This window comes from Vipera berus (assembly GCF_964194415.1).
Source record: "Vipera berus genome assembly, chromosome: 5".
NCBI classification, from domain to species: domain Eukaryota; kingdom Metazoa; phylum Chordata; class Lepidosauria; order Squamata; family Viperidae; genus Vipera; species Vipera berus.
Genome location: NC_138207.1, coordinates 45,952,311 through 45,978,015, shown reverse-complemented (window position 1 = coordinate 45,978,015; position 25,705 = coordinate 45,952,311). Strand labels below are relative to the sequence as shown.

At 42.0% G+C, this 25,705-nt stretch overlaps 1 protein-coding gene across 1 annotated transcript in view; it reads right to left on the bottom strand.

Moving 5' to 3' along the window:
• Positions 1 to 20,375, bottom strand: part of CRTAC1 (cartilage acidic protein 1) — a 31,486-nt gene extending 11,111 nt beyond the window's left edge. Inside the window, exons 1-8 of the mRNA XM_081329128.1 lie at positions 20,217 to 20,375; positions 13,722 to 13,924; positions 5,857 to 6,053; positions 3,593 to 3,723; positions 2,613 to 2,769; positions 1,664 to 1,798; positions 925 to 1,070; positions 331 to 467 (exon numbers count right to left, since the gene is read on the bottom strand). Of these exons, the coding sequence (XP_081185254.1) occupies positions 331 to 467; positions 925 to 1,070; positions 1,664 to 1,798; positions 2,613 to 2,769; positions 3,593 to 3,723; positions 5,857 to 6,053; positions 13,722 to 13,924; positions 20,217 to 20,270 (1,160 nt within the window). The 5' untranslated portion in view covers positions 20,271 to 20,375. The remainder of the gene's footprint in view (positions 1 to 330; positions 468 to 924; positions 1,071 to 1,663; positions 1,799 to 2,612; positions 2,770 to 3,592; positions 3,724 to 5,856; positions 6,054 to 13,721; positions 13,925 to 20,216) is intronic.
• Between the last annotated feature and the right edge of the window lie 5,330 nt (positions 20,376 to 25,705).

The following is a 25,705-nucleotide window of genomic DNA, read 5'->3' as shown; positions in this document are numbered from 1 at the left end:
TTGGTCTAGGCAGAACAGACTGTTGTATCAGTAGTGAGATAGTCACAACATTGTCAGCTGGCTGGAACTGAATGGGGCCCTTTGCATTCTGCTGGAACCATCTCACTCCTGTGGATTATGACACAGGAGAGTAAATGCCACTGTACAATGGATCAAGAATTACCCCTCCCAGCTGTCTCATCTCATGTTCTCGATTTGCATGCAGAACTTTTTAAAGATAAGATGATTTCCACCAGACTCTGCTGGGAAACCTTTGTTGCAGTATCCAGGGCCAAGCAAGATAGGGAGCCCACTACCCTAGCCTCTGGTGGCCATGTGGCTCTCACCCACCGGAAGAGGCGGTTGGCAGACGAGCCACGATATGCGATGTTGTTGAAGAAGACCTCCAATTCCTGGTCATTGTCAAAATCAGCAGCGATGACGGTGCGGACAGGTGATGGCATGGACAGTTTGGGCGTGGCAATGTCCTGGGGGAAGGACGGGGATTAGTGGGGCAGGGCTTGGGCTTGAGCATGACCAAGAGGAAGTAAAGATTAGGAATAGATTTAGGTGGCTGGAGACTTTGTTGCTGGGTGGAAAAGTAGGAAGCTAATTGCCGTAGGCAATATTAAAGGTCTATATAGTTTTATGAAGGAGGGTTCTGCTGATGGATAGAAACCAAGATGACGAAAATGCTGCCAAATCTACATTGCAGGAATAAGGAACATTCTTGAGCTGGGAGATAATCCTTAAAAAATGGAATTTCTGGTCATCCAATTGGGGTACAGACATCAGCCTCTTTGGTTATTGGACCTAATCTATGTGCTCCATTCTTTCTTACATTACTTCATTACCAGAGTCCCCACATCCCCTTTCCCTGCTGGGAGCCCGGGACATTCCAGGCATATGCTGGTTTTGGACTTCCCTTTTCCAGATGGAACTTACTCGGAAGCGGATACGCCCACCTGCATTAACTTGCAGATAGAGCCGGTGTGGTCCATTCCAGTTACCATAGATTAGGTCAACTTTGCCATCACGATTGAAGTCAGCTAGGGCCACTCCACGACCATGTTGGTAGGGATCATCCAACCCTATGAAGGATGATAGGGAAGTAAGCTAGATGAAATTTCCCACGTATTATACTGAACTGAATCTTATGCTGTTGTGGAGCTCAAGGAATTTAGGCTCCCTGGTGGCAGAGGACAGAAGAGGGTTTTCTGGCAGCTAGTGCTGCTTACTGAACCTGTCAGCGGCTGCAGGGCCAGGGACAAAAAGAACAACAGGTCGTGTAGTATGGCTAGTTGAGGAGGCATTGAGGAACTGGCAATCTGCTATTTCACCTCCCCCCCCCCGCCCAATCTCCTTCTCGCCAGTGTGTTCCTATTCCCTTGATGACATGGAAGGAATGTTTCTAAAGAGAATAGGTGTCATCAGCAGCACGGCGGTGATGGATGCCAGTCTGACATCTCGTTAAACTCCAGTGATCATCAGCCAGACGCTAAATAACTGGTGGTTGAGCCTGGGTGCACTTATTACCCCCTCCTTCTCCAGGAGTAGGGAGGCTGGGATAGGGGAAAAAAAATCTCAACTCTAGTAGGATTTCAAGTGTTCAGCAACTACATAAATCGTTTTAATCTTATAAGACACGCCGCCCCCAACACCCTCGCCCAGGCTAGATACTCACCAGTGCTGGGTGCTACATCTATGAAGGTACCATCGCCCTGGTTCTGAAAGAGGAAGTTGGCTCCGTTCTCATTATCACAAAATATGTCAGAGGCAGCTTCACTGAGAATGGGACCCACCGCTATGCCCCGACCCCCTGGGAACAAGAGGAGTGAAAGCTCCAGAGCACTCCCAATCACCTGTTCCCCATATGAAGCAGAAACTGCACTGGAAATAAACCCTAACCTGAATATAAGACCAAAACCCCAACAATGGATTCATTCTCCTATTTCCCGCCTCTGTCTACAGCAAATCCTACGAATTGATAAACACTGAAATCCATTGTGAGGATCCCTGTTTTACCCTGAAGTTCCATAATACCTACAAAAATATTTGGTAAGAATTCAGGACCTTTGAGGCTGAATACTGAGCCAAGATGAATGGGACTAAAATCAGAGACTGGGCCAGGATAGTGTGAGGCAAGTTTTCTCTCGCTCTCAGGGGTCTGTTTCCGGCAGCCACAACTCAATTGGTGGCTACAATTGTGTTGCCCTAAAGCCTCAGATATGCCGTTAGGCCTGAGTTTCGTAGGATTTTCAGAAAGGACCAGTGGAGGATTCTGAAGCAAAATGGTATCCAACATGGAGAACTCCCATTTCTTTTCTGCTGGAAGCCATTTTATTCTCCCCCCCACAATGCATTATGGAATGGAGAATTTCAGGAAAAACAAAAATAGGCTACTGTTCCAGAGGAAATGCTAACACGGAAACACCCCCCCCCCATAAATTATGTTCTATGGCACTGAAAGATAAATTTATTCTGAAACCTAGGGCAACAGAACAAAGGAAAAGCTCACAGAAGACACTTTTAAGAGTTCCTTCAAACCTGCAGTTCATTCTGATCAAAGGTCTTCCCAGTTTGTATCCTCAGGTCTTCTTCAGCAAAATAGCAACCCTCTGCTTCCCTCATACCTGTGAATTTATTGACTCCAGCTTCTGCAGCCACATCATTCAGTGCCACAATGCCATGCTCTAGGTCACTGGCAGCTGTGTCCATCTCAATGAGGGCATGAGGACCAACTCTTCCATTGGCATAGTTCGCTATGTAAATGGAATAGCGGCCAGACCCCTGTAGGAAGGAAGGGAGTAGAAGCGCTGAGAACCGGATCTCCAGTGAAGCATTCCCATCAGTTCCCCACATGTGGGTAGAATAGCTAGATTCACACAACATGTGAACCCACCAAACCAGATGTTCCTATATTATGCCCAAATGTAAACTGTGATGGTGTGTAACACAATAATCTGATTCATATAATGAAATGTCTGAGTTTTCAAAATATAATGAGCCACAAAATATGCAAGCCATGGTCTGGCATATTGTGGGCCTCCAGTGGGTTGCAGTTCCACAGCTGTGATAAGGATAAGTCTGGTAAAGAAAATGCCATGCCGGGCCCTTAAATATACAAGCAAAAACAGTCTACTCAGACATGGTTGTTTTCTTTTCCTTGCTAGAGGGCTTCCAAAAGGAACATGCCAGGTCTTCACATACCCATGTTTGCCCCAGGCTTATTTGTCAGCCACCATCTGCCCCCTTTTGTTCTCCCATGGCACCCTGATTTAACAATAATCATTGGAAAACAAACCACGCAAGGTAGAGAGAGAAGAAAATGCAGGTGACAGAGGCATAAATCACCCAGACAGGCTGGTGTTTATCAGCAACACGGCACTCGCCTGGCACTGTAGCCCCTGATGGGAGTCCTGACAGCTGTGGGGGAGGGGGGCAAAGCCTGGTCACAGGGAGGCTGGGTGGAGAACAAGGCTTCTCCAAAAACATTTTCTCTTTACACAGCTTAGATTATGCTTCTTTGGTTCCAATTTCTTTCTTCCACATATATGCCAGAGACCAGTGCTTCTGAAATGATAGCCTCAGCGAGCCCACCTCATGCACTCACCTGCCTGTCTACACATGCCACGGAACGTCCAGCAAACCGGCTTGCCACACCCCGATTCACCTCATCACTCAAGATGTCCTCCCAGCGCCCATTGCGGAACTTGAATAGTTTATCTGTATAGGTGGCTACACCTGGGAAAGAGAGAGAAGACATCAAGCATCTTATGCCCTCAGGCTGTACTCTATCTCACTACATTCTGAGCTATGTTTTCTCTAGATTCCAGTGGTCAGAGGTGGAAAGATTTGGCATAAACCCATCCTGAAACAACACAATTGCAACGTGCAGATTTGAAATTTGTATGTACGTGCAGATTGTGCATGTAACCATCAAACCATCCTTACCCCACCTTGTCTCTACAAACCATATCCTTCTTTTTCTTGTCCCGTTTGAGCACCTAGTTCCTGACTGTCAGTCTTTACAGCTTCCCCACTCCAATACCCACACTCACGAGTCTCTAACTGCTAGCTAGTATGCAGAGCTGCGACTGGGACTGCACTGCCGCGAATGCAGCAACTCCAACAAAGCTTAAGTGTTGGTAAGGGAGGTCCAGAAGAATACATTCATTAAGGAAAAATGTGCCAAAGCAGCACAGAGCCATGTACATCATAAAGGGAAAGGGGAAAAGAAAAAATCAATGGCCAGACCCTGATGCTGGGAGTAATGTGATTGGCTGATTTAAAGAGTGGGAGTCTTTGGGAGCTGAAAAGCTGTAATTAGGTGTGTCAGGAAGACAGATAAGCAGAACCAAGAGTAGATCGATGAAGCAGGTAAAGGGCCCAGCCCAACTCTGGAAGGAACAGGGGCTTGGTGGTGTGTTTTTTTTCTTTCATAGGGAAAGAGCCACAGAGATCTAAAGAAGGGCTTTGAGAAAGTGGGAGGAAAGCAGTCGTTGTTCCAGGGTTGCCACAAGCTATTCAGAAAGAATCTAGAAGCAGTCAAAATCCAGCATGAAATTTTAACAGAAAAGCCAATGGTCAAGCAGCATTTCCCGGAACTTCTCACAACCCCGTCTGAAGCCCAGAGAAGAAAAGGGGCCTGTTAGTCTAACTGCAATTTTTATTAAGCAAGGGGTAGGCCAGAGGTAGGCAACCACGGCTCTTTTATGACTCATGGACTTCAACTCCCAGAATTCCTGAGTCAGCTGACTCAGGAATTCTGGGAGTTGAAGTCCATGAGTCATAAAAGAGCCGAGGTTGCCTACCCCTAGGCTAGGCCATAAGATTAGGCTGGCAGAGTACAGACGTGGAGTAGTGCAACATATGTAACTTTGGCAAGAGCATATCATAAAGGAGTCTAGTGCCAGCCTAGCAGCTAGATACTCATCCTCCCAAAGGAAAACAATAATGGCAATGGAGCCACAGAGGCCTAGATGCTTCAGAGGTTCACCATCTTTCCTCTGTCCTATTCACCTCAAGGAACATTGTCCCAGAGGCATTCCTTCATCCCCTGCAATTCTAAGCCCTCAGAGCTGCAGTCACTGCTGGCAACTAGAGATCTGGCAAAACCCTGAGTCAGCAGCCAAGTCTCTCTACACTGCCCCCGCCTCACTGTCTGCCAGCCCCACTGCTGCCAGAGAATCGACAAAATCACTCAGCTGGGAAATTAACTCCAGGCTTGAAACATCCCACCCTGGTGGCCAGTGAAGGTCAGGAAATGAACATCAGTGGTACAAGGCTAGCAGGTGAAGTCCCAGAGTAAACTATGCAGAGGGCAGCCTATAGGATGCCACAAACAAGAAAGAAAGATGGCTGAACAGACTCCTGGTCTTTATCCAGTCCCCTCTGAGAATCACTTTCATGTTTCTGTCACCTCTTTTGGGAAGTTTAAATAGACCTTGGAACAAGTCAGCACTGCTCAAGCTGCTACAATGATTTCCAGACATATAGAATGTTGTAGTGACAATGTATATTTCCCACAAATAGTAGGTTGTACTGACAATGACAAAATTCTATTTTGGCACTAGTGAGGTAATGTGAACTAGCAAGTTGAGGCCATAGGTTTAATGGAGCCATGAGATGGAAGTGTCAAAGCAGGAATGAGTGAATATATTATATGAGGGAGATGCAATATGTAATCAGCCGTGGGAGACTGTGAATATGTAGGATACATTGATTCTGATTAGCAGGATTTGAGGGTATGAATATCATAGCTGGATGGATATCAGAAGGTGAAGGGAAATGCATAGAACATTCAAGAGGTTTAATGCCTTAATTTGGTTGTCAGTGGTAAGTTAAAAGCCAGGGATGGATGACTTTGACACACACCAGAAAAGGCATTATTGGTGTTTAGGAAGTAAATTTCCTCCCATCCATCTCCATCAATGTCACAGGCCGCCACACCAATTGCATTGCCCTGACGATCCCTCAATGCATAGTAGACGGAGCTGTGTTCATCCACTGCAAGATTTAACAGCCGTCCCTGGGCTTTGTCGTACTTCAGCACCAGATTGGGTCCATTGTACCTGAAGGAACAGAGAGTAAGAAATGAAGCAAGTGTGAGCAAGAGTGGTTTCAGATATTAGCCCTCCTCAATAGTTCTTCTTTTCTTTTGTCTTCTATTGCTGCTAATGTAGTTCCTCAATTAGGCAACCAAGCATTCCCAGTATCTTCTATTCTTGGAGAAGAGAAAGGAATGGACTTTAATGAAGAGAACAGTGGTGGGAACCAATATGCCTTCCATATTTTCTCATCGTTTCCACCGCTCCGCCTTATTAAGAAGCCAGTAACTCAGCCTGAGTTCTAGCACACTGGATTAATCACCTCCCTGCCTCTTTTCTGCCATAATGGATTTGTTAGATTTTAATGAGTCACAAGGCTCTCAGCAACTGCCACAGCTACCTTTCCAAAAAACTGTCCTATTTTGTGAAAAAAAGTCAACAGAGAAAAAGGAATAGAGCCATTGTTTTCCTCAAGTCTGCTGAATACATCACACATTTATGAAAATGCTTTGAAGTACAGATTTAATACATTAATCTGGTAAGATTTCAAGACACGTAATTCACCAAAGTTGATTAAAACCCTTCACAGGACAAGGTACAAAGTTCAGGACAAGGAGTGATGCTTATGGAATTTAGGATTATATTTTTAAAAACATCAGGAAAGTCTATTTTTTCATCCAATGCAAGACAAATGCACATAAAAATGTTATCATTTTGTTTTACCACATTGCTTTATACTGTTCCCTTCTTCCTTCTTCAGATCAGTGAGATTCATTGGGAAAAATAGGTTAAAAAAGAAGGGCTGGATTTTGTGTTTCCTATATTTATAGAGACAAAGTTCCTTTTCTAAATCTTTTCTGACATGCTGAAGGATTTGGGGATTAAGTCAGGCACCACTGGGGCTTCTCAGGAAAATGGAGACCAAATCGTAAAGGCCCAAAATAAATTTCTTATATTATGTCAGACAGCTGATGTATGCAAGATGCAAATAGAAGTTTCTCTTCCTATTCAGAAATCAGGATTTATCTGGGCTTATATTGTTAAAAGACATGTAACATGGGCTTGACCTAAAGCCCTTGTCAGGAAGAGACAAGGGGAAGATCTCTGAAACAGAACTGACAAATCACGAATACTGCTTTTATAGAGTATTTATCTGTCTTGTTAATGGATTTGGCCAAAGTATACTCTTCCTCTAGTTGTGTAGAATTCTGTTTGTTTGATTAAGGGAGAGTTCTGAATTCTTTGAGACATCCATCCATGTTAACATCGCACAATGCAAAGTTGCAGAAACGCCTGAGTGATTTCATCTGGCAGCTAATGATGTGTGACTCTAATGTGGTTAGCATAGAGTTTGCTAAGGCTGAAAATGTACAGCACAGAGACAAAATACAATAGAGAAGGGCAGGGAGGGGAGTCCTGGGAACTAGTAATAAATATAGAATTTGGTAAAATCCTGAGGGCAATATTTGAAAACCCAAGAGAAAATATCTGCCCTCAAAGGAGATCAAGAGGGGAGCCTTTCAAGAAACGAGTTAATGCAAAGGGCCAAACCTGCATCAAGAGGCTGAATTTTGTGTGTCAGTGGGTCTATGAAATTTATTTATTTATTTATTTAATGGGACTTATATGCCGCCCTATCTCCCGAAGGACTCAGGGCAGCTAACAACAGTAAAATACAAGTAAAAATACAAATATTAAAAATTAAACTATATCTATAGCCCCAACTACAACCAATAAAACCTTAAAACCATATTAAAAACCCCTTATCATCAGTCCAGGTTGGCCTGTTGGAAAAGAAATGTCTTAAGGGGATGACGAAAGGACCGGAGGTCTGGGGTCATCCGGAGCCCCAGGGGAAGCTGATTCCACAGGGCAGGTGCCCCCACAGAGAAGGCCCTCCCCCGGGGGTCGCCAGCCGACATTGTCTGGCCGACGGCACCCTGAGGAGGCCCTCTCTGTGTGAGCGCACAGGGCGATGGGAAGTCATTCCTGGCAGCAGACGGTCCTGTAGGTATCCCGGGCCTAAGCCTTGTAGGTATCCCTAAGACTAATGCCCTTAGTAACACATTTTGGCTACCGTTGTAGGTGTATTTTGAAATGAGAATTTTGTAATCTGAAGTAGGAAAAACTGCCTTCAGAAAATATGGTAATCCTCTATTTTAAGATGTGTGTCTTGTTCACATTTGGTGCAATATATATATTTTCTGATTCTTCACCCTTTAATAAAAGTAGATTCAGAAAACACTGAATTTGGTTTATGTTATGGCTGAACTTATTATATATAGATAAATAATCTGCCTCTTGGAATCTTTCAACTACTTGAATATTCTTCCCATATTCTTCCTCTATAAAGATCAGTGGGAAAGAAACTTACATAAAATAAAAGCCACATGTCTGGCTTAACATTGTTTTGGGTTATTCCAGCATCTCATTCCAAAAAATATTCTTTAGTTTATTTAATCGTTGCAAGATTTGAAATGCACTATATTACAAAGCATAGCCCTGGCAATCCTAGGGTGGAAATCTTCCCACAAAAGGTTGCACTCTGCAATGCAAAGTGGTCTAAATCTGGGCAGCTGCAGCCCATGGCTGAATGAAATGCTTTGTTATCCTTTATTAAGAGCAATATCAAAAGGAAATTAGAAATGCTGGGTATATTAGATCTGCAAATGATACTTGTAAACTTTGCACAGACCATCTTCTGGTGGCAGCAGCTCTAACATATTTCTCATTCTTAAACTAGGAAATCCAAGGTATGGGTTTTAAGTGCCTGGCATGGGAATATGCTGCTACAGCTTGTGGGCCTCCTGTGTGCCAGCCTGTCAAGGTATTACTTAGCACTAATATCTCCTCCGCCATGATCAAGTGCTCCTTCCACAAGTGTGATATTGTTATATCCTTTCACTACCAAATTACATTTTTTGGCCCTCTCAGGAATTTAGGTGACTTGTTTATTGCTGTTGGTTTTTTTAATGTATTACCTTTTAAATATGTTATGATTACATTCTCTTTTGTTTTTATTATATTTTGTTCCATTTCTGTCAAGAGGCTTTAATACCAAAGAAGTCACTATTGTGCCTTAAAGATGTATATGCATGTGTTGGGGAGGTCAATTATGGTGCATTTCAGGCTAAATGTAAGGAAGCGTAGCAAAAACAGAAGTCCTTTTCAGACTACAAATAAATCATATCTCAGAAGGAAGCTCCAATTGCTCTGCTTCCCTCTGTTAAGGCCATAACTAAAAAACTAGCATACTGTTTCTGCTTTAGCAAGAATACTAACAACTTGGTGACAGTTTAGGACAGAGTGATGGAGGTGTCGCGTCTGGAATGCACATCCATGAAGGAAGGTCAGAGGAACGACGGGAATAAAAAGGATGGATGGATTCAGGTGAACACATAGATTAATGAGTAAGTTTGTCAGGTAAAGTTCCCTTCTAAGAAATTGATGCAATCAAGGATTAATCAGGAACAGGTTGAATGTAATTCTTACTCAGAGAAATATCTTATTGTAAAAAGCCTTCCCCCTCCCACTTCAAGTGGATGATCTCTTCCACCATTCCTAGTGAATTTGGTTGAACTGGCATTCTGGCTAGTAATTATAGGATTGTGTAGCACAATGTACTTGGACAACATCATTTGGGGCAAAGTTACAACCTTTCCCATTTAGGCACTCTCAAGATGTTTTGAACTATCTTCCCCATATTTTCCAACCATATGTCGAATGGATTTGTTATTTGAAATAGATAGAGGGAACTAATTTAAGGAAAGCTGCAGGGTAGATATCCTGTAAAGAAGTCTACAAATCTAAGGAAACCATGACTTAGTAGTCAGTAAGATTGGAAGAAGTGCTGATTCCCACACTTAGAATTTAATATCATTTACAATGATTATCCATCATCGTTATTTTAAGTAATTGCAATATTATTAAATATGAGATGTGCAGCCCAGTTTTTAGTCTCCTTGTGTTAAAGTATCATTTACAATCATTCAGAAGGGACCATTAATTTCTTTTATTAATATTTGAGAATTAGAATTGATTTCTCCAGATTTGGAGCCCCTATCGTTCCTAACTACTAAGTAGAGTTAGGGGTGAGGCACCACAGCCCAACAATTAGATGGCAGCAGGTTATGGAAGCCAATAAGTCTACATGTGACAACAGCCTAGTCAGAATAGTCAGTTCATTATCTGATGCTTATTTGTTCATGACAGGATTATAGAATTCCTAGCTAGAGATTATGAGGATCCTTTAAGAGCATCTGGACTCATACCATTCTAACACAGAGTCCCTTTGTAAGGGAGATGTGTGGTTTAAAAAATGTGATAAATAAATAAGGTATTGTTTCCTGTGTCATAACTTGCCTCTTCTTAATGATGCATTAAAGTAGCCCCGGCAAGTATGCACACATTCCTGATTGTTCATTCACGGGAAACTTCCACTTCTCCATATGCCCATTGGTCAATGCATGTCTAGCATGATCACCCTAAAGAAAAAACATGCTGTTTCTCTTTGAGCAGCTGGCCAGGCTGGTTTCCATTCCCTTCTATCCTTCCTCTTCAAGGGACTGTCAGATTAGGGATAGAAGGAGCACACAGCTGAATGCCTGCTCACTCCTGTGCACCAATTCAAGCCAACCACACTGTCAATAATGCGATGAAGCACTCTCTCACTCTGCTGCAGCCAATTAACACAATGTCAAGGTGCACACTGAGGCTGTCAGAAGAGCAAGAGAGAAGGTTGCCTTTGCTCAGAATGAGAGAAAGTTTGTTTTTCTTCAGGTCAAACCAGGGCACTCCTCCACATGTCTGGACTTGCCGTAAAGTTTTCCTCACCCGTGAGAAATACCTGTCTGTCCACAGTTTTCTAGGCTTAATAAGATAATCTGGGTTCCAAGAAACACACCCTTTGTATAAAACAGAATTCTCCATCCAAGTTTTCCAGTTGCATTGGGATTACAAATCCTAGAAGCTGTCATTACAACACAACTGGAGGCACCAGGTTGGGGAAGGTCAGCATGAAGAATTGAGAGGGGAATTGTGAAAGGTTAGCTAATTAAGGTGTGTGTGTGTGTGTGTGTGTGTGTGTGTGTGTAAGGTGGGAGATTCTAAATTGTTCTCCAAACTGGAGCAATCAGTGCTGATGGGGAAGGAGAGATTAACTCTTGTCTTGCATTCTTTATATATATATATATATATATATATATATATATATATATATATATATATATATATATATATATATATATATATATATATATATATATATATATATATATATATATGAAACTTTTGAGAGAGGTCATTCTTTAATATGGGGTGGGGTATTATCAGTATGACTATGACTGTATGTCCCCACTTCAGGATATATAGTAACAGCTTTGACCTGGTGCCTAGAGGCTAGAACTAGGTTCCACCTACAGGTAATCCTCGACTTACGATCTCAAGCCCAAAATTTCTGTTGCTAAGAGAAACATTTGTTAAGTTAATTTTGCCCATTTTATGATCTTTCTTGCCACAGTTGCCAAGTGAACCATTGCAGTTTTAAGTTGTTAAGTAAATCTGATTTTTCCATTGACTTTGCTTGTCAGAAGGTCGCAAAAGATAATCACATGACCTTGGGACACTGCAACCTTCATAAACATGAATCAGTTGCCAAGCATCTGAATTTTGATCATGTGACCATGGGGATGCTGCAGTGGTCATAAGTGTGAAAAACCATCATAAGTCACTTTTTTCAACCCCACTGTAACTTTGAATGGTCACTAAATGAACTGTTGTAAATCGAAAACTACCTGTATAGTAATTGACCTAGTCATCTGGACTGAAATATGCTGCAAATAGGTGAACCTTAAAAACAATAGAGTATAGTACAGCAGAGTAACAATTATCCTACAAGGCTATATTGGTTCCCAGTTAGCTGCCAGGCCCAGTCTTGATTCGTTATAGCTTAGGTCTTCTCGAAAAAATACTGGGACCCTCTACTCCAGGTACCAGATGTTTATCCAGTACATGCTGGCTGACATGATATGCTGCATGTCCCCCCAGGACACGAAGGAAATGGATGTTTGAGGGCAGGCCTTTTTTGCATGCTGTCCCCTGGCCTGGAACAGCTTGCTGACCTAATCTGGGTGGCTCTTTCTCTGTGATCATTCAGTAAGGCGGAAGACTGCTCTTCCATAGAGCTTGTGTAGCAGCATGTGGACTAAAGTTTGTGAAATAGTTTAATGTTTTATTGATATGAGCAATCTTTGAAGAGGTGACATACAAATGAATCCAAATGAAAAACTGCTAGCCATGGAAATTGGAATCTGTTAGTGAAAGATCCTGGGAGACCACTGAGATAGAACGCAACTTCAGGCAACTGAAGTCCCTAGCAGCCCAGTGGGGATGAAACAGAAAAATATGGGGCTCTAAAATGATGGCCCTAGTAGTGCGTGTGTTTAAAGCAGAACTGCCATCTTGTCTTTCTGCTATAGGGATGGTATGAATAGATGCAAAACAACAAGAGCTAGGAAAAATCAAGGTCAAGAAGAGATTGAGAGGGCTCGGTGAAACAAATTTGGTTATAGAAACAAAATTTCCCTGTTTTCTAGGAAATCCTAGGCAGAAGAGCTTTTTGATGGATATATGTTATTTCCAGGTCAGCAGAACTGAGACATGTTTTATGACAGTACAAGTTATACAAGCCGTGGCCGGGTATAAAGAGACAGTCCCCTCTGGCCCCTACTTGCTAGGTCATGATTCCAGCCTGGACAGGTTGGGGAAACTGGGCTGGGAGCTGAGGAGGCTACTGGCAGAGGCAGTTAATCAGGGAAGGGATATGGGAGACAATTAAGTTGTAAGCGTTGAGGGTGCCACTGTACAGTAGTTCCACTGAGAATCCACAAACACATCTGAAATTGAAGCATTGCACAGATGTTATTTTTGGTTTATTTCAATGGCTCCGTGTAAACTTTTACATGTCCTAAGAACAAAGTAGAATATTAATATCTACACTTTTCCTTCCTTTTACAGCCTTAGCCAATTTAATGCCCTTCAGAGGTTTTCAATGACATTTCTCATAGGCCTCAACCAGCAAAACCAGATCCCACTAATTGGGAGTGTTAGGAGTTTTAGTCCAGAACATTTGTAAAATCCCACAAACATAACAGTGTCCAGGTTCTTCTGAGAAACAGGGTCTGAATTCACAAACTGTAGTAAACTTTAATATAATTTTAGTTTTGAATTAATACAACATATGCATCCAGCTATTGTGACTATAAAGTGATTTAGGGCTTTTCTTATATGTGAATTAGACCATTATAACTTGTTCAATATACCATGATGAAAATAAATAATAGTTTGGGCATGGCTTACAAATAAATCTATATTTGGATGAACTTTCATCCAAATCTATATTTGGATGAACTTTCTAACTTTGGATGAATTCACATACTGTATGGCAGTTAGCCAAACTCACCCAGAGTTGCTTGGGACTGTAAGATAGGCAAAATAATAACAATAAAACAATAACAACAACAACAATTTTTGATTTTTGTATGAAACCAGCCTTTGGAATGTAAGCATCTGCCTTACAACCTGTTAACGCTAGACTATTCTTTCTCCTCAAATATGGCTCATTGTGGGGTGGCAGCCCCTCCCCCCCAACTTCCCATGCATCTAGCAATACTTAGCATTTTCCTTGATACCTACCCAGCCACGACAATCTCGAAGTCTCCATCCTGGTCTACATCAGTCACAGCCACACCATAGTTGAGCTGAGTCGGGTTGCTGTCATAGTCAGGGGGAAGGACTTGATCTGAGACTGCTGTGAACATGGGCTTACTACGCTGGGATCCTTCACCAGGCCAAGGCAGAACCAAGCTCCACAACAGCAGTAGCAGCAATCTTGGCACCTATAAAGAGAGGCATATGGCTACATCACCGATTCACTTACTGAGATTTTTTTTTAATGCAGAACTCCTGTAACAGATTATTACACTATGGAAAATAACAATGGGAATAGCACTTAGACTTACATACCACTCCAAACTGCTTTATAGCACTCTCTGGTCAGTTTACAAATGTCAGCATATTGCCCCCAACTATCTGGGACCTCATGTTGCCAACCTCAGAAGGATGGGAGGCTGAATCAAACCTGAGCCAGTCAGGATCAAACTCCAGGCTTTGGACAGAGTTTGCTTGCAATACTGCATTCTAACCACTGTGTCACCACAGCTCAAAATCTAGCTTGTTTTGCCCATTTCACTGCTATTTACCCATGCAGACAAGCATTGGCAGGGATCTAATATAACCATCCTGTTAAATTCTTAGGAGTAGGCTTGCCACCACTCCTTGTAGAATTGGGTAAGCAGTTTCGGAGACTTTGGTTTGGTTCTGAATTGGTCAGCAGTTGCCTAATGCTCAAGTACCAATAGAAATGTTGTTTTTTATTCCACTGTGGGCAGGAAACATCTGCTTCTTAATCTTCTGAGCTTTAGGGGGGAAGCATTGGAATACTAGCTCTATGGAAAATTCCAGCTGTTGTGAAGAGCAGGATGTGCTGACACTATAGTTCATACCAAACATTTAGTTTCAGGATTGAAAATGAATTCAACTGTCTCAGAATTTACACTGGAATGTGAAAACATATTAGCTTCAGAATTCCACACCTCTGCTGAAAAGGTGAAGGGAAACAAAAATACACTAGGTTAGACAATTAGATCTCACATCCATTCATCAGAATTAAAAGGAAGAGAAAGGACCTTAATTCATTCTTTCAAGAAGAATGTTCTATCTATCTCCTTTGATTCCATCAAAGACTAGGAGTTGCGTAGGAGTATCTAGCCTGAGCTAGAAGACGGGAAGGAAAGAATCCATAAAAGAATATCAGGCAACATAGTATAGATTTACACCCAAAATGTAGTGATGTGAGCAAGCATTTTAATAACATCCCATTTCTGTTTTAAGTTGATAACACTCTGCTTCATAATTTCCCAGTAATTCTGATGATGATCAGATCCTGAGGGCCATCTAGTCTGCTTCTTGAGGCAGGATCTTCTTAACATTAAAGCACTTTCACAGAATGTCTGTTGATTTCTCCTATGGAATAATCCATGCAAAAGAGAAGATGGCAGCAAATAAAACATCTTATGACAGAAATCACCTTTCAGTTCAAGATGGACTCTTAAGATAGGATAGCCTCCTTTACTTCATGAGAAGGCAATGTTGCAATGAGGTTTGTTAATCCTTAAAACAGATGAATATCTTTCCCCTCATTTGTAAAGACATTAAGAGTAGTTAAAGCTTAGCAAAAAAAAGGTACTTCTTCATTCTGTCAGTATCTGCATATGAAAACTCTTATATTTTATGTTAATAACTATCTTTCCTCCCCCAGCCAGGGCTGTCAGTTTGGAGTATTTTTATAATCAGTATTGTAGGTTAGAATCAATAGTCCCTTTAAAGTCCCTTGGAATGAAAGTGTGAAGGGGGAGAAGCCCATCGTTTCATCTTGTTTTATCCACCCTGATTGTGTGAATAAGGCGGCTGTCAAAATGCATTATGGAATAGGTAATCTGTCTTGTGAACATTTCTACAGATAATAACTCATTAGCTCTATTACTGGCCTTTGGGGACTGTCTTAACCCCTCTCAGCAGTACCCTGTGGTATTAACCCTTCTAGAAAACAGATCTCAAGGTAAGCTCTTGCAAATCTTCCTGCTGGATCCAAACCCAGAGGTGGTCTTGAACAATTGTGAGTATCCAATCTACCTATACTGATAGGAAGATGGTACTACAACTAGGCATGTCCTACGCTTTTTCTCCTCCTGCTCGAAGATCAGCAAGCTTCCAAGACTTTCCATGAAATCACCGTATGCTCAAAATTATTCTCTGAAGAGGTAATGGATGAAATTTTATCTATTTCATTATGGTTTGCAATCAAATTTAGGGCTGCAGAATTCATGATGCGGCCCGAAATATAGAAAACCTACTCAAAACAAAACTGAAAAGAGTGAACTTGGTTATTCCTGATATATAAAGAATGGTGCATATAATTGCAGTTAATAATGATTACTAAGAATAGTTGTGATATAATAATACTGGGAGGAGCTATCAGGTTTGGTCCTCTCATTAGGAAAAACTCTACCTATTGGCTTTAGAAACAATGAAGAAGCCATTTGTAGGTGTCTATAGGTCAAATGACTAGGTAGGCAGTACAAGAGCAAATGCATCTTTCTTGTGTTTTTTCACAGCAAAACAATCCATCAGGCCAGTAGCTGGTACTATCCTCCAGTTTAGGCACAGATTAACTCTTCATTAAATAAGTTCCCATAAACATAGGATAGTAACAGGCGCCTGGTGACAAAGACAACGTGTTCTTCTGTTGCACTCCCAGCATTTGGCTTGAGCTAATTAAACTCATACATCAGTGTGCATCTCTAGATAGATCATTAGGGAAATGGCCATTAATTAAGTTGCCTTCCTAAACACACACAAACATGCACTCAGAGCTTGCACCTGTGCGTAGGCAGTGAAGAAAATGTACTTGATCCTTGTAACCTCTGCTTTCCACTTGTGGGATTTCAATTTTCCCCTTGGACCTTGGAAGACCTGACTTTTATGCTCCTAGCGCCATCGGAAAAAGTTGCCGAACACATTACAAAATCCTTATATGGAAAATAGTTCTGTTTAGGCCTATTTTGAACAGTTTCCAATAGTTATTGAGGAAAACTGATTAGGAATCATAATATATTTCATCCTATGTTATAGCCAATATACAGTATCACACAGGAAAAGACAAACAGATTAGAAATTAATCTCGAATCCAGCTCCAAATTTCATCTTTGCATTTGTTCTGCATTATAATTTGTACACTGCTTTCCTGGAAATTCTAACACAAATCTACTCAATTTGTGCCTGGCATTTGCATAGCTTAGCCCCTCCCAAAGTATTGGAGCATTAATTCTCATTAAGCTTAGCCAGCATATCTCACTAGATTGGGATGACTGGGATTTGGACCCCAATACATCTGAAGAGTCTCAGGTAGGGGAAAGTTAGTGTAATCGTTATTATCTCCATTTAAATCCATTTGTGATCTATTCCCAAGTCGGCTAGTGAAGTTTCTAGTCCAAACTCAAAGGTAGTCCTTGATTTATGACCTCAGTTGAACCCAAAATTTCTGTTAATATGTGAGACACTTGTTAAGTTAGTTTTGCCCCATTTTACGACTTTTTTGCCACAGTTGTTAAGTGAATCACTGCAGCTGTTAAGTTACTAACATGATTGTTAAGTGAATCTGACTTGCCCATTGACTTTCTTGTCAGAAGGTCACAAAAGGTGATCACCTGACCCCAAGACATGGTCACTAAATGAACTGTTGTAAGTCGAGGACTAACTGTACACCAACAAACTTGTGAATGCTTCCCTCAATGCTACTAGATTCCCTGACTATTATTTCTTTTTCAAGTGAAAAAATGAACCAAGAAGTTGGCATATAGCAAAGCAAGAGATCAGCCTCCACCATCATTACAATGAGTGCCTCTAAGTCACCTATGATCTCCAAACTTACTTAGAAGACAAAAATTGTAGGTGGTAGCAGCCTGGGGCTTTGTTTAGAAAAGGACCACCTGGACTGGAAGGTGAGACCAAAGGGAGTAGCGGGGATCAATTTCACATTTCTCTTTTTAAAAATTGACAGTTTTGTGACTATGGCAGCCATTTTGTGATATGGTTCATGACATGACTCAAAATTCCCAATGTGTCTAGTGGACTCCAAAGGTTGCCTATCCCTGTTTTGTTCTCAAGTTTCAAGATTTTACTTCCTGGGTTGGGGGCGGCCATTCAGCAATTGCTGCTGATATGCCTGCAAAAGTCACTAAAGAACGCAAGTGTCAAGAGACAGCATGACATGATAAAGGAAAAGCAAGGAGAATCTCTCCATCCCCATGTTCAAACAGGATTGTATAGAAAAGCAATGGATTGAAGCGAGGTATTCATGTGCTGCCTATTTTGTTGTTTTTAATCGCTGCTCTTACCTCTTCAGGTCAGTTCTGAAAGTGAAAGATACTGATAGATTAAGAAGATTCAAGATTGAATCCACTTACATCTTGAACCAAACCTAGATCAGAAATAGTCTTAGATGTCTGTTAGGATTACAAGATACGGATATGGTTTTTTATGTCCTTGGCAGCTGGGAAAAAAAATAGTGGACGCCATTTTGTTCCTGCTGTGGACATTGATGGAAATCATCTGCATGACTTTGTGCCCTAGACCTTATGGTTTTTTTATACCAGGGGTCAGCACTTACGTAGAGAATGCAGTGTGGTCAAAAGTGCCCCTTCTGAGTCTATGCTGCAGCAAATTTGCCCCAAAACATAAGACTGTGATTATAATCCCGCTTTTTGTAGTTTTCTTCTAGTTTTCTACTCATGTGGTTCCAAATGCTGACTGGATGAAAAGCTTCTAAAAGAATGGTGTTTGGAGCAGGGATGTGTATTGTCAAACTAGAGAGAGGAGGCACTTTGGGAGGGTATGTCAGCAGCTGCATATTTCCATGACTTTCATGATCTCTTAGGGTGTGGCTGATTACCCTATTTGTACCCATATATGCAGAAACCAGTAGGGTTGGTGACAGTGGATGTCTCCTGTTGGAAAGAAATGGGGATTTGCATAACAGTCTAACACTATGCAATAATCCCCTAATAAATGCATGCTTTGATTTCTTGCCATTAGTCAGAGGAAGGAGAACTTGCATGTGATTTTCTCGACTGAGAAAATCCTAGCAAATCCTATACTTTCAATTGAGTGGCCAAAGCACAACCAAAAATTTAAGTGGAGCACTATTCCGCATTAGCCAGCAGTTTCTGCTGTTTTCCTAAATGATAGTTGAGCTACAGAACCACATCACCAATATAGTATAGATCAGGGGTTCTCAACCGGGTGTGGTTGCACCCCCTGGGGGTGCGAGATGATATTCCAGGGGGTGCAAAAACTTGGTTTTTCAAAATTATAGCGTATATGCATAATTCGTGGCCTTTATTTTGAATTTTGTAAGGGGTGCGAGAATATATCAGAAGCGTTCTAGGGGTGCGGGATATAGAAAAGGTTGCGAGCCGCTGGTGTAGATGATTCTCCAAAAGTCTCAGTGGCACAGGGTTTTCTGCCTCATTGTAGACTAGTGACATCACTAGTTCACAGAGTATTTGTCCAAATGTATTCCTGCATCCTTCTCAATGACATCATGTCTGTTCAGCCAATGACGTCTGCTGATATCAACCTAGTTAAGAAATGTCACAAGATGCCAACCCACCAGATTCGTGTTCAAAGTGCAGGAGGGCAAACAAGTTCAACCAATCAAAACCACTGACATCATAAAATTCAGGTTTGAGCCTTAGTAATGGCCCAGTATTGCTTCTGGTTCCAATTGTTGTTTTTTTCTGGAGTCACTAACTAGGAAAAGCTACTGGCTTTGTCTGCATTGCTGTCTTTCTAGAGTTTGCTATTCCCAGCCTGCATTAATACTGCAGGCAAGTGATATTCTTTCCCCACAAAAATCAAAGAATTTGGAACCAGACCTATCAAATCTTCAGGAAGCAGTCAGAACTCCGGGCCCCATAGAGTTACACTTCAGAGTTGGAACCATGCCTTTCCTCGGCCATGTCAAACTGCAGGGTACCAAGCCAACCTCAACACTGGCATTGCCACCACTAGCAGCTGCTGCCGCCACCAGCAGCACTAGTGCAATCTGGAGAGCAGCAGTCACCTTGGCACTTCGTTTTTGCTCACTGCCGGAGGCGAGCACTCCAAGAAACAGCTCCCTGCTCAGAAAGATCCAGCGTGCTATTGGACAGCCGATGGCTGTCTCCACAGCGGCTCTTCCGCACATCCCCAGCGCAGAAAAGTGCTTCCTCGTCCCCATCACATCTGCCAAACCTTCACTTCCACTTCTTACTCCCTGGTTTCCGAAGCCCGGGCTTCTTCACGCAGCCCCTCCCCACCGCTCTCTCCCAGAATCCCACCCCTCAACCCCAAATTCCGCCCGCCAGTCTCACGTGGCCCTCGACGGTGCTTACATGGCCCCCTCCCGCCCCGCATCATTAGCCAACTGCAACTTTTCTGCCCGCCCAAAGTCTCCCATCTCTTTGGGAATTTGGAAAACTTTGCTCGGGTCGGGATGTACACAGTAGGGTAAGAAACAGTTGTACTCACCGGGCAAGTGGATTGCCGGGGCAGCTCCATGCCTACCGGCCGGCCGTGAAACATTCCGAGCGGGCGGGCAGGCGGACTGCCCTGTTCACGTGCCGATTGCTTGTAGCGTTAAGTGTCCGCTCGCCTGTCCACCGCTCTTTCGGGCTTGGCGTGCGTGAACGTGTATCTCTCCAGCTCTATCAAGTCAGCAGAGCGAGCGCCTTCTTATGTAAAGGCTTGTGCCCGCCAGGCGACCAATCACTGCGACCCGAGCACAGCAGGCACCCAATGGCAACGCCGGGAGGTGGAGTCGCCTGGCACTGATTTACTACCTGGAATTGCAGGGGAAGCGCGGCCAGGCAGCGCCGATCAATACGGAGCCAAACTGTGACGGGCGGTGAAGCTGGTGTGTGTATGCATCCGTGTAAGCATGGGGTGTGTGTAAGCAGCTTTCAAGAGCGGGCGTGTAACCTTTATAAGGGAGCAATACTCCTCCGACGGCACCCCGCCCCCCTTGGCTACAAAGAAGAGCCGCGTAGTGAGTGGGCGTGGCTATCGCAGCATTCGCCTGTCTTGCGCCTTCTTGAAGCCAATTTTGGCCGGACTATCTTCTATCCCCTTTCTTTTACGTGAAGAAAAGATCAAAGGTGCCCTGGTTGGAAAATTGAGAGGTTGCGTGCAAGGATGAACGAAGCAAAGCCGGGGACCCTCGCATCCCAAGGATGGAAGAGGGGAGTGGGCTTGCCAAAGGGGCTGTGGCCTTGGGGAAGCAGCGCTGGCGACTCCTCCAGTAACAACTCCCTTCTCCCCCTCTGCTGTGCCCAACGTCCCTGGACATTCACTCTCTCCGCTTCCTTTCCTATTGATTCTAACACCCCTCTTAGATGTCCCCATGATCTTCACCACCCATGACCTGTTGCTGTGTGTCTCCACTGCCTCACAAGTTTGGTTGAAGGTGGGAAAACTTTGCTTCTTCTCTGTTAGCGAGAAAAAAGGGAAAGGATGGAAGACTGGACTGTGGAGCTCGCTGAAGTTGCCACTCTTCTCGTCCAGGCGACTCTGGGGTCTCCTTAAGCAACAGGCTCTGTATAAATTTCATCTTGAGGGCCCGAAGGGGAGAAGCCTGTCTTCTTCCTGAGTCCTTGCTTCCTTTAGCAGATCCTGATATCCAAGTTCTCAGCACTGTGCCCACCATGCCCAGCAACCAGACAAATATTCTGTTCCTTTATTTTTGGTTTTTCTGTTTGGGCAGCTAAGCACATTAGATTTGATTCTCTGTGTTGGAGGGTATATTATCAATGCCTCTGCATCATACTGTGACATGGTTAGGTTAAGGACGCTGGAAGCACAGTTTTTCTAAGATCTCCATAGTTTGCTGTTCACTAAGTAGAAATGGTTACTACTGGAAACACACTCCCCTCTTCCCAATGTGCAACTGGTGAATAGGAACGTTTTCATCCTGAATTTCTGAAATTGTCTCCTGATGCCAAAAAACAGCAAGCATTCCTGGAGACTGCACTGGGTTAAAAGAGCGTTTGAAGGAACTCTTTGAGGCCACATATGCAGCTGCTATTGAAAAGCCTTCCCTAACCTGGCATCACTAGATGTGTTGAATTATGGCTGCCTTCAGTTCCAGTTGATGTGGGCATTGGCTGTACTACAACTCTGCTGCTAGAGGACCTTTCGGGAGAAGAATGAATGCCTCTCCAGAATTATGTGTCCTACTCTGACCAGAGCCTGGTGAAGTCTCTTTTGAAGACCAGTGTACTTCACAGTAGAAAAAAGGTCAAATGAGAAAATAGCCATGATATAAAAGCCCGTGAATCGATCCCTGATCCCTAGAAACTTAGTTTTGCCACCTAACTCATTAATTACACTGTAGCTTCTTCTTAACCAGGTATGGAGTTTAATGGGGGTTAAAGATAACGCCCCAGATCTCTAACATCAATAGCATAGCAAAATTAACTACTGCTTTTTTCAGTTACATAAACCATCAGAGACCTCATGCATATAATATATACCTCATGTATTATAATTTTCCACATACATATAGTATTTGTTAGAAAAAAGCATCTGCTTCAAGTATAGCATAGGATAGCACAGGACACTTTAAGTACAGCACAAGAATTCTGTTTTTTTTTACATCAGAAATATATTGCCAAGATGTGTAATGGGTCAGTGGATGAATATGTGCAATGGAAATAGTAATTGATCATTTATTTCTGTAGCAATCATATTGGAGGTTTTGAGTGAAATATAACTAGTATCTCTTTTGTAATACAATTCCATTTGCAAGTAGTCCAGTCAGCTGCCAATGCTAATTTACCCAAATTTGCTTCTCTGCTTACAAGTATGCTATATAAATTTCTAATCATAAGCACCAGATAATAATACCCTCTTTCAAAAACATCCCTGCAGTTTTAACAATATGCAGAGTCACTGATGTTCCCCCACTTCTAATCTAGCCATCAGACATTTCACTCTTATATATTAGGATAAAAACATGTGATTACCAAGGGGTTAGTTCATTAATCTGCTGTAGCAAAAACAATAGTATTGTAGTGTTAGCTTTATTTAATTGACTACAGTCCACTTCATCAGATGCATGACTCTAGAGAAATAAAATTCTATGCCGTGCTGTTACATGCAGAGACATAATACTTAAGAATAGATTTCTGATAACATGTATCTAATGAAGTAGACATTATGAGAAAACTCATGTTGTAATATGTTAGTCTTGAAAATGTTAGAAGTTTCTTGTTATCAATATGCATGAAATCTGTGTGAATTTTGTTGACTGTTAGGGGCTGGACGTCTGAAATGTTTATTCCTTCAAAGTTACAGGAAGATTTTAATGATCTCATTGGATTAGAAATAACTATTAATACAACTGTCGGTGGAAACTAAAGCAAGCCTGAAAACTGAGTAAGCTCAGCTATGATTTATATTCAATAAGTGGCCAAATATAAGCGTTTGCTTCTCTTGTTTTTCGTGTTTATAATCTAAATTGCAAACATAATAGATTACTCTCTTTTAGCAGAGCTACTAGAGAATGGAATTTTTCTCTAGTATGTCAAACAGCTGATTTTAGGGGACACATTTATGAACTCCTTCCTGTCAGCTAACTAGAATACAAACACAGTGATGACTCTTGAGAAAATTTGGGCTGTTTCATACAAGGTAGAATTTCTTCCAAAGAAGTAGAGGAGTTTAAGATAACTAAGATAATAAACACACATGTGATACATGCACATGTGCAAACACATGCACATGTAAGGGAATAGACCATGCATAGCTTACACTGACCAAATGGGTGTCTGCACAATGCATTTTCACCATCTCTTACCTAATAATTATTTCCAAGTAGAAAATGCATTTGTTAAAAGTTAAGGTTCATATAGCACATTATTTGCTTTGAAATCAGAAAAGGTGACTAGTTTAAAGCCTTGAAAGAATACCCTGATGTAACACAGTTGGCACTATGTACAACTTGTGTGTGTGTGTGTGTGTGTGTGGTGTGTTTCAAAGCCAGGAATTTATTCTTCACAAAGCAATCAATCTTGTCACAAAACTGGATCTCTCCAATCCTGTTCTCAACCATGATTTCTTTGTTTCAGCTGAGAAGTTTTAGTACTGCTATTGTTGAACACATGGGAAAATAATAACCCTTGTTAGGCTATTCAAATTTAAGGCAAGGCCTGTTAGTAAAAAACCACTCATCATCTCTTCCCATTTTCAGTCTACTTCAACAGTATTCAGAGACCAAGAATGATCTCATGTGATGTTGGGGAAATGCACGTCAACAAAAGCTGAGGTTTGACTTCTTCATCTTCAGCAACCTCATTCGGAGCCTAACCTGAAATCACAGAGTTGCTTCTACAGTAATATAAAAAAGGCCAGTTGACGTACATACTGTGTGCAAGACAATATCTCTGTTGGAATAATTGAATTCCTCTGTGTTTGACAAGAGCTGTGGTGGCACAGTGGTTAGAATGCAGTACTGCAAGCTAACTCACTGCTCACTCCAGGAGTTTGATCCTGACAGGGCTCAAGGTTGACTCAGCCTTCCTTCCTTCTGAGGTCAGTCAAATGAGGACCCAGATTGTTGGGGGCAATAGGCTGTCTCTATAAACCACTTAGAGAGTGCTTTGTAAAGCACTGTGAAGCGGTATATAAGTCTAAGTGCTATTGCTATTTGATCATTTTGCACAAAGATATGGTTTTCTCTGAGAATGCAACAAAATTAAGTGGTGGGAAAGACTTGACTATACAAGTTCAGAACATCATTTCCACCACCACCCACCTCTCCATATTTGAATGCAAGTAAGAAGTCAATTTGGTGTAGTGGTTAAGGCAACAGGCTAAAAAGAAGCATAGTAAGAGTTCTAATCTCATGTTAAGCAAAGAGCCAGTTTGATGACCTTGGGCTAGTCTTTTTCTCTCCACCCCAGGAAGGAGACTATGGCAAACTACTTTTGAAAAAGCCTTGCCAAGAAAACTGCAGGGACTTGTTCAGGCAGCTTCCAAAAATCAGGCGTGATTGAATGGAATAAGAAAAGAACAAGAAGACTAGCATATCAGGAATAAATGTTGTGCATTAGTTTTAAAAAAAATTCCAAAAATTAAAGATTTTTGGAGAAGGGAAGCATTTGTGATGCTATCAAACTGATGGCAAGAGAAGATAGAGCAATGTTTGTTGCTAGCTGTTCCGAGCATTTTGTGGTTGGCAACAAGTTTTAATGTAATCTTCTGAGGATGGAAGAACAGAAGCAGTTGAGATGTGGAAGAGCCCTCCAGACTGTGATTTTCATCAACCTCATATTCATATTCTGCTATTTTCATTCCCACTTCATTTGACTATATTGAACTAGGGGTATTTCTTGTATGCTACAATTGGCTCTTATTACTTTTCAGTCAGAGGATGTGGTCAGTGGATGAGAGCCTTACAACATGATGTAAGCAACTTGTCTTTTGGTGGCACTTAAGGAGAGTTAATGGAATGGGGCAGAAAAGAAAGCATGACACAAGCTTTGGAAATCTGGAAGTGCACAAGCTTCTGTGGAGTGAATTCTTCTCACAGTTTAGTCAAATCACAGAAAAAATAAAGGAACTCCCCACAAGACTGTATTTTCATTCACCAACTTTGGTTAGTGGGCGTGGAGTTAGATGAATCCCTCAACTTCAGGTCATTATTCCAACAAGAGTAAATATTTAAATCTTCAAATCAGAGCCCAAATCTGGGGGAACATTTTGGCCCTACTGATTCCAGGGTATTATACCTGCTAGTTTCTTCTGTCATCTGTTTAAAAAGCCACTTTTTTACTTATCAGCAGTGAGAACATGACCTTGAAAAAAAGGAGTCATGTTATTTTGCCATCTACAGAGGGAAAACAACACTGCAACTTGGAGGGAACATATGGCGATTCTCAGTCAGCCAGATCATGGTTGTCTGAAAGGTGTTTTTTCAAGACGCAACTGCACTTCCTTGTTTTTCTTTGAAGACATTTCAC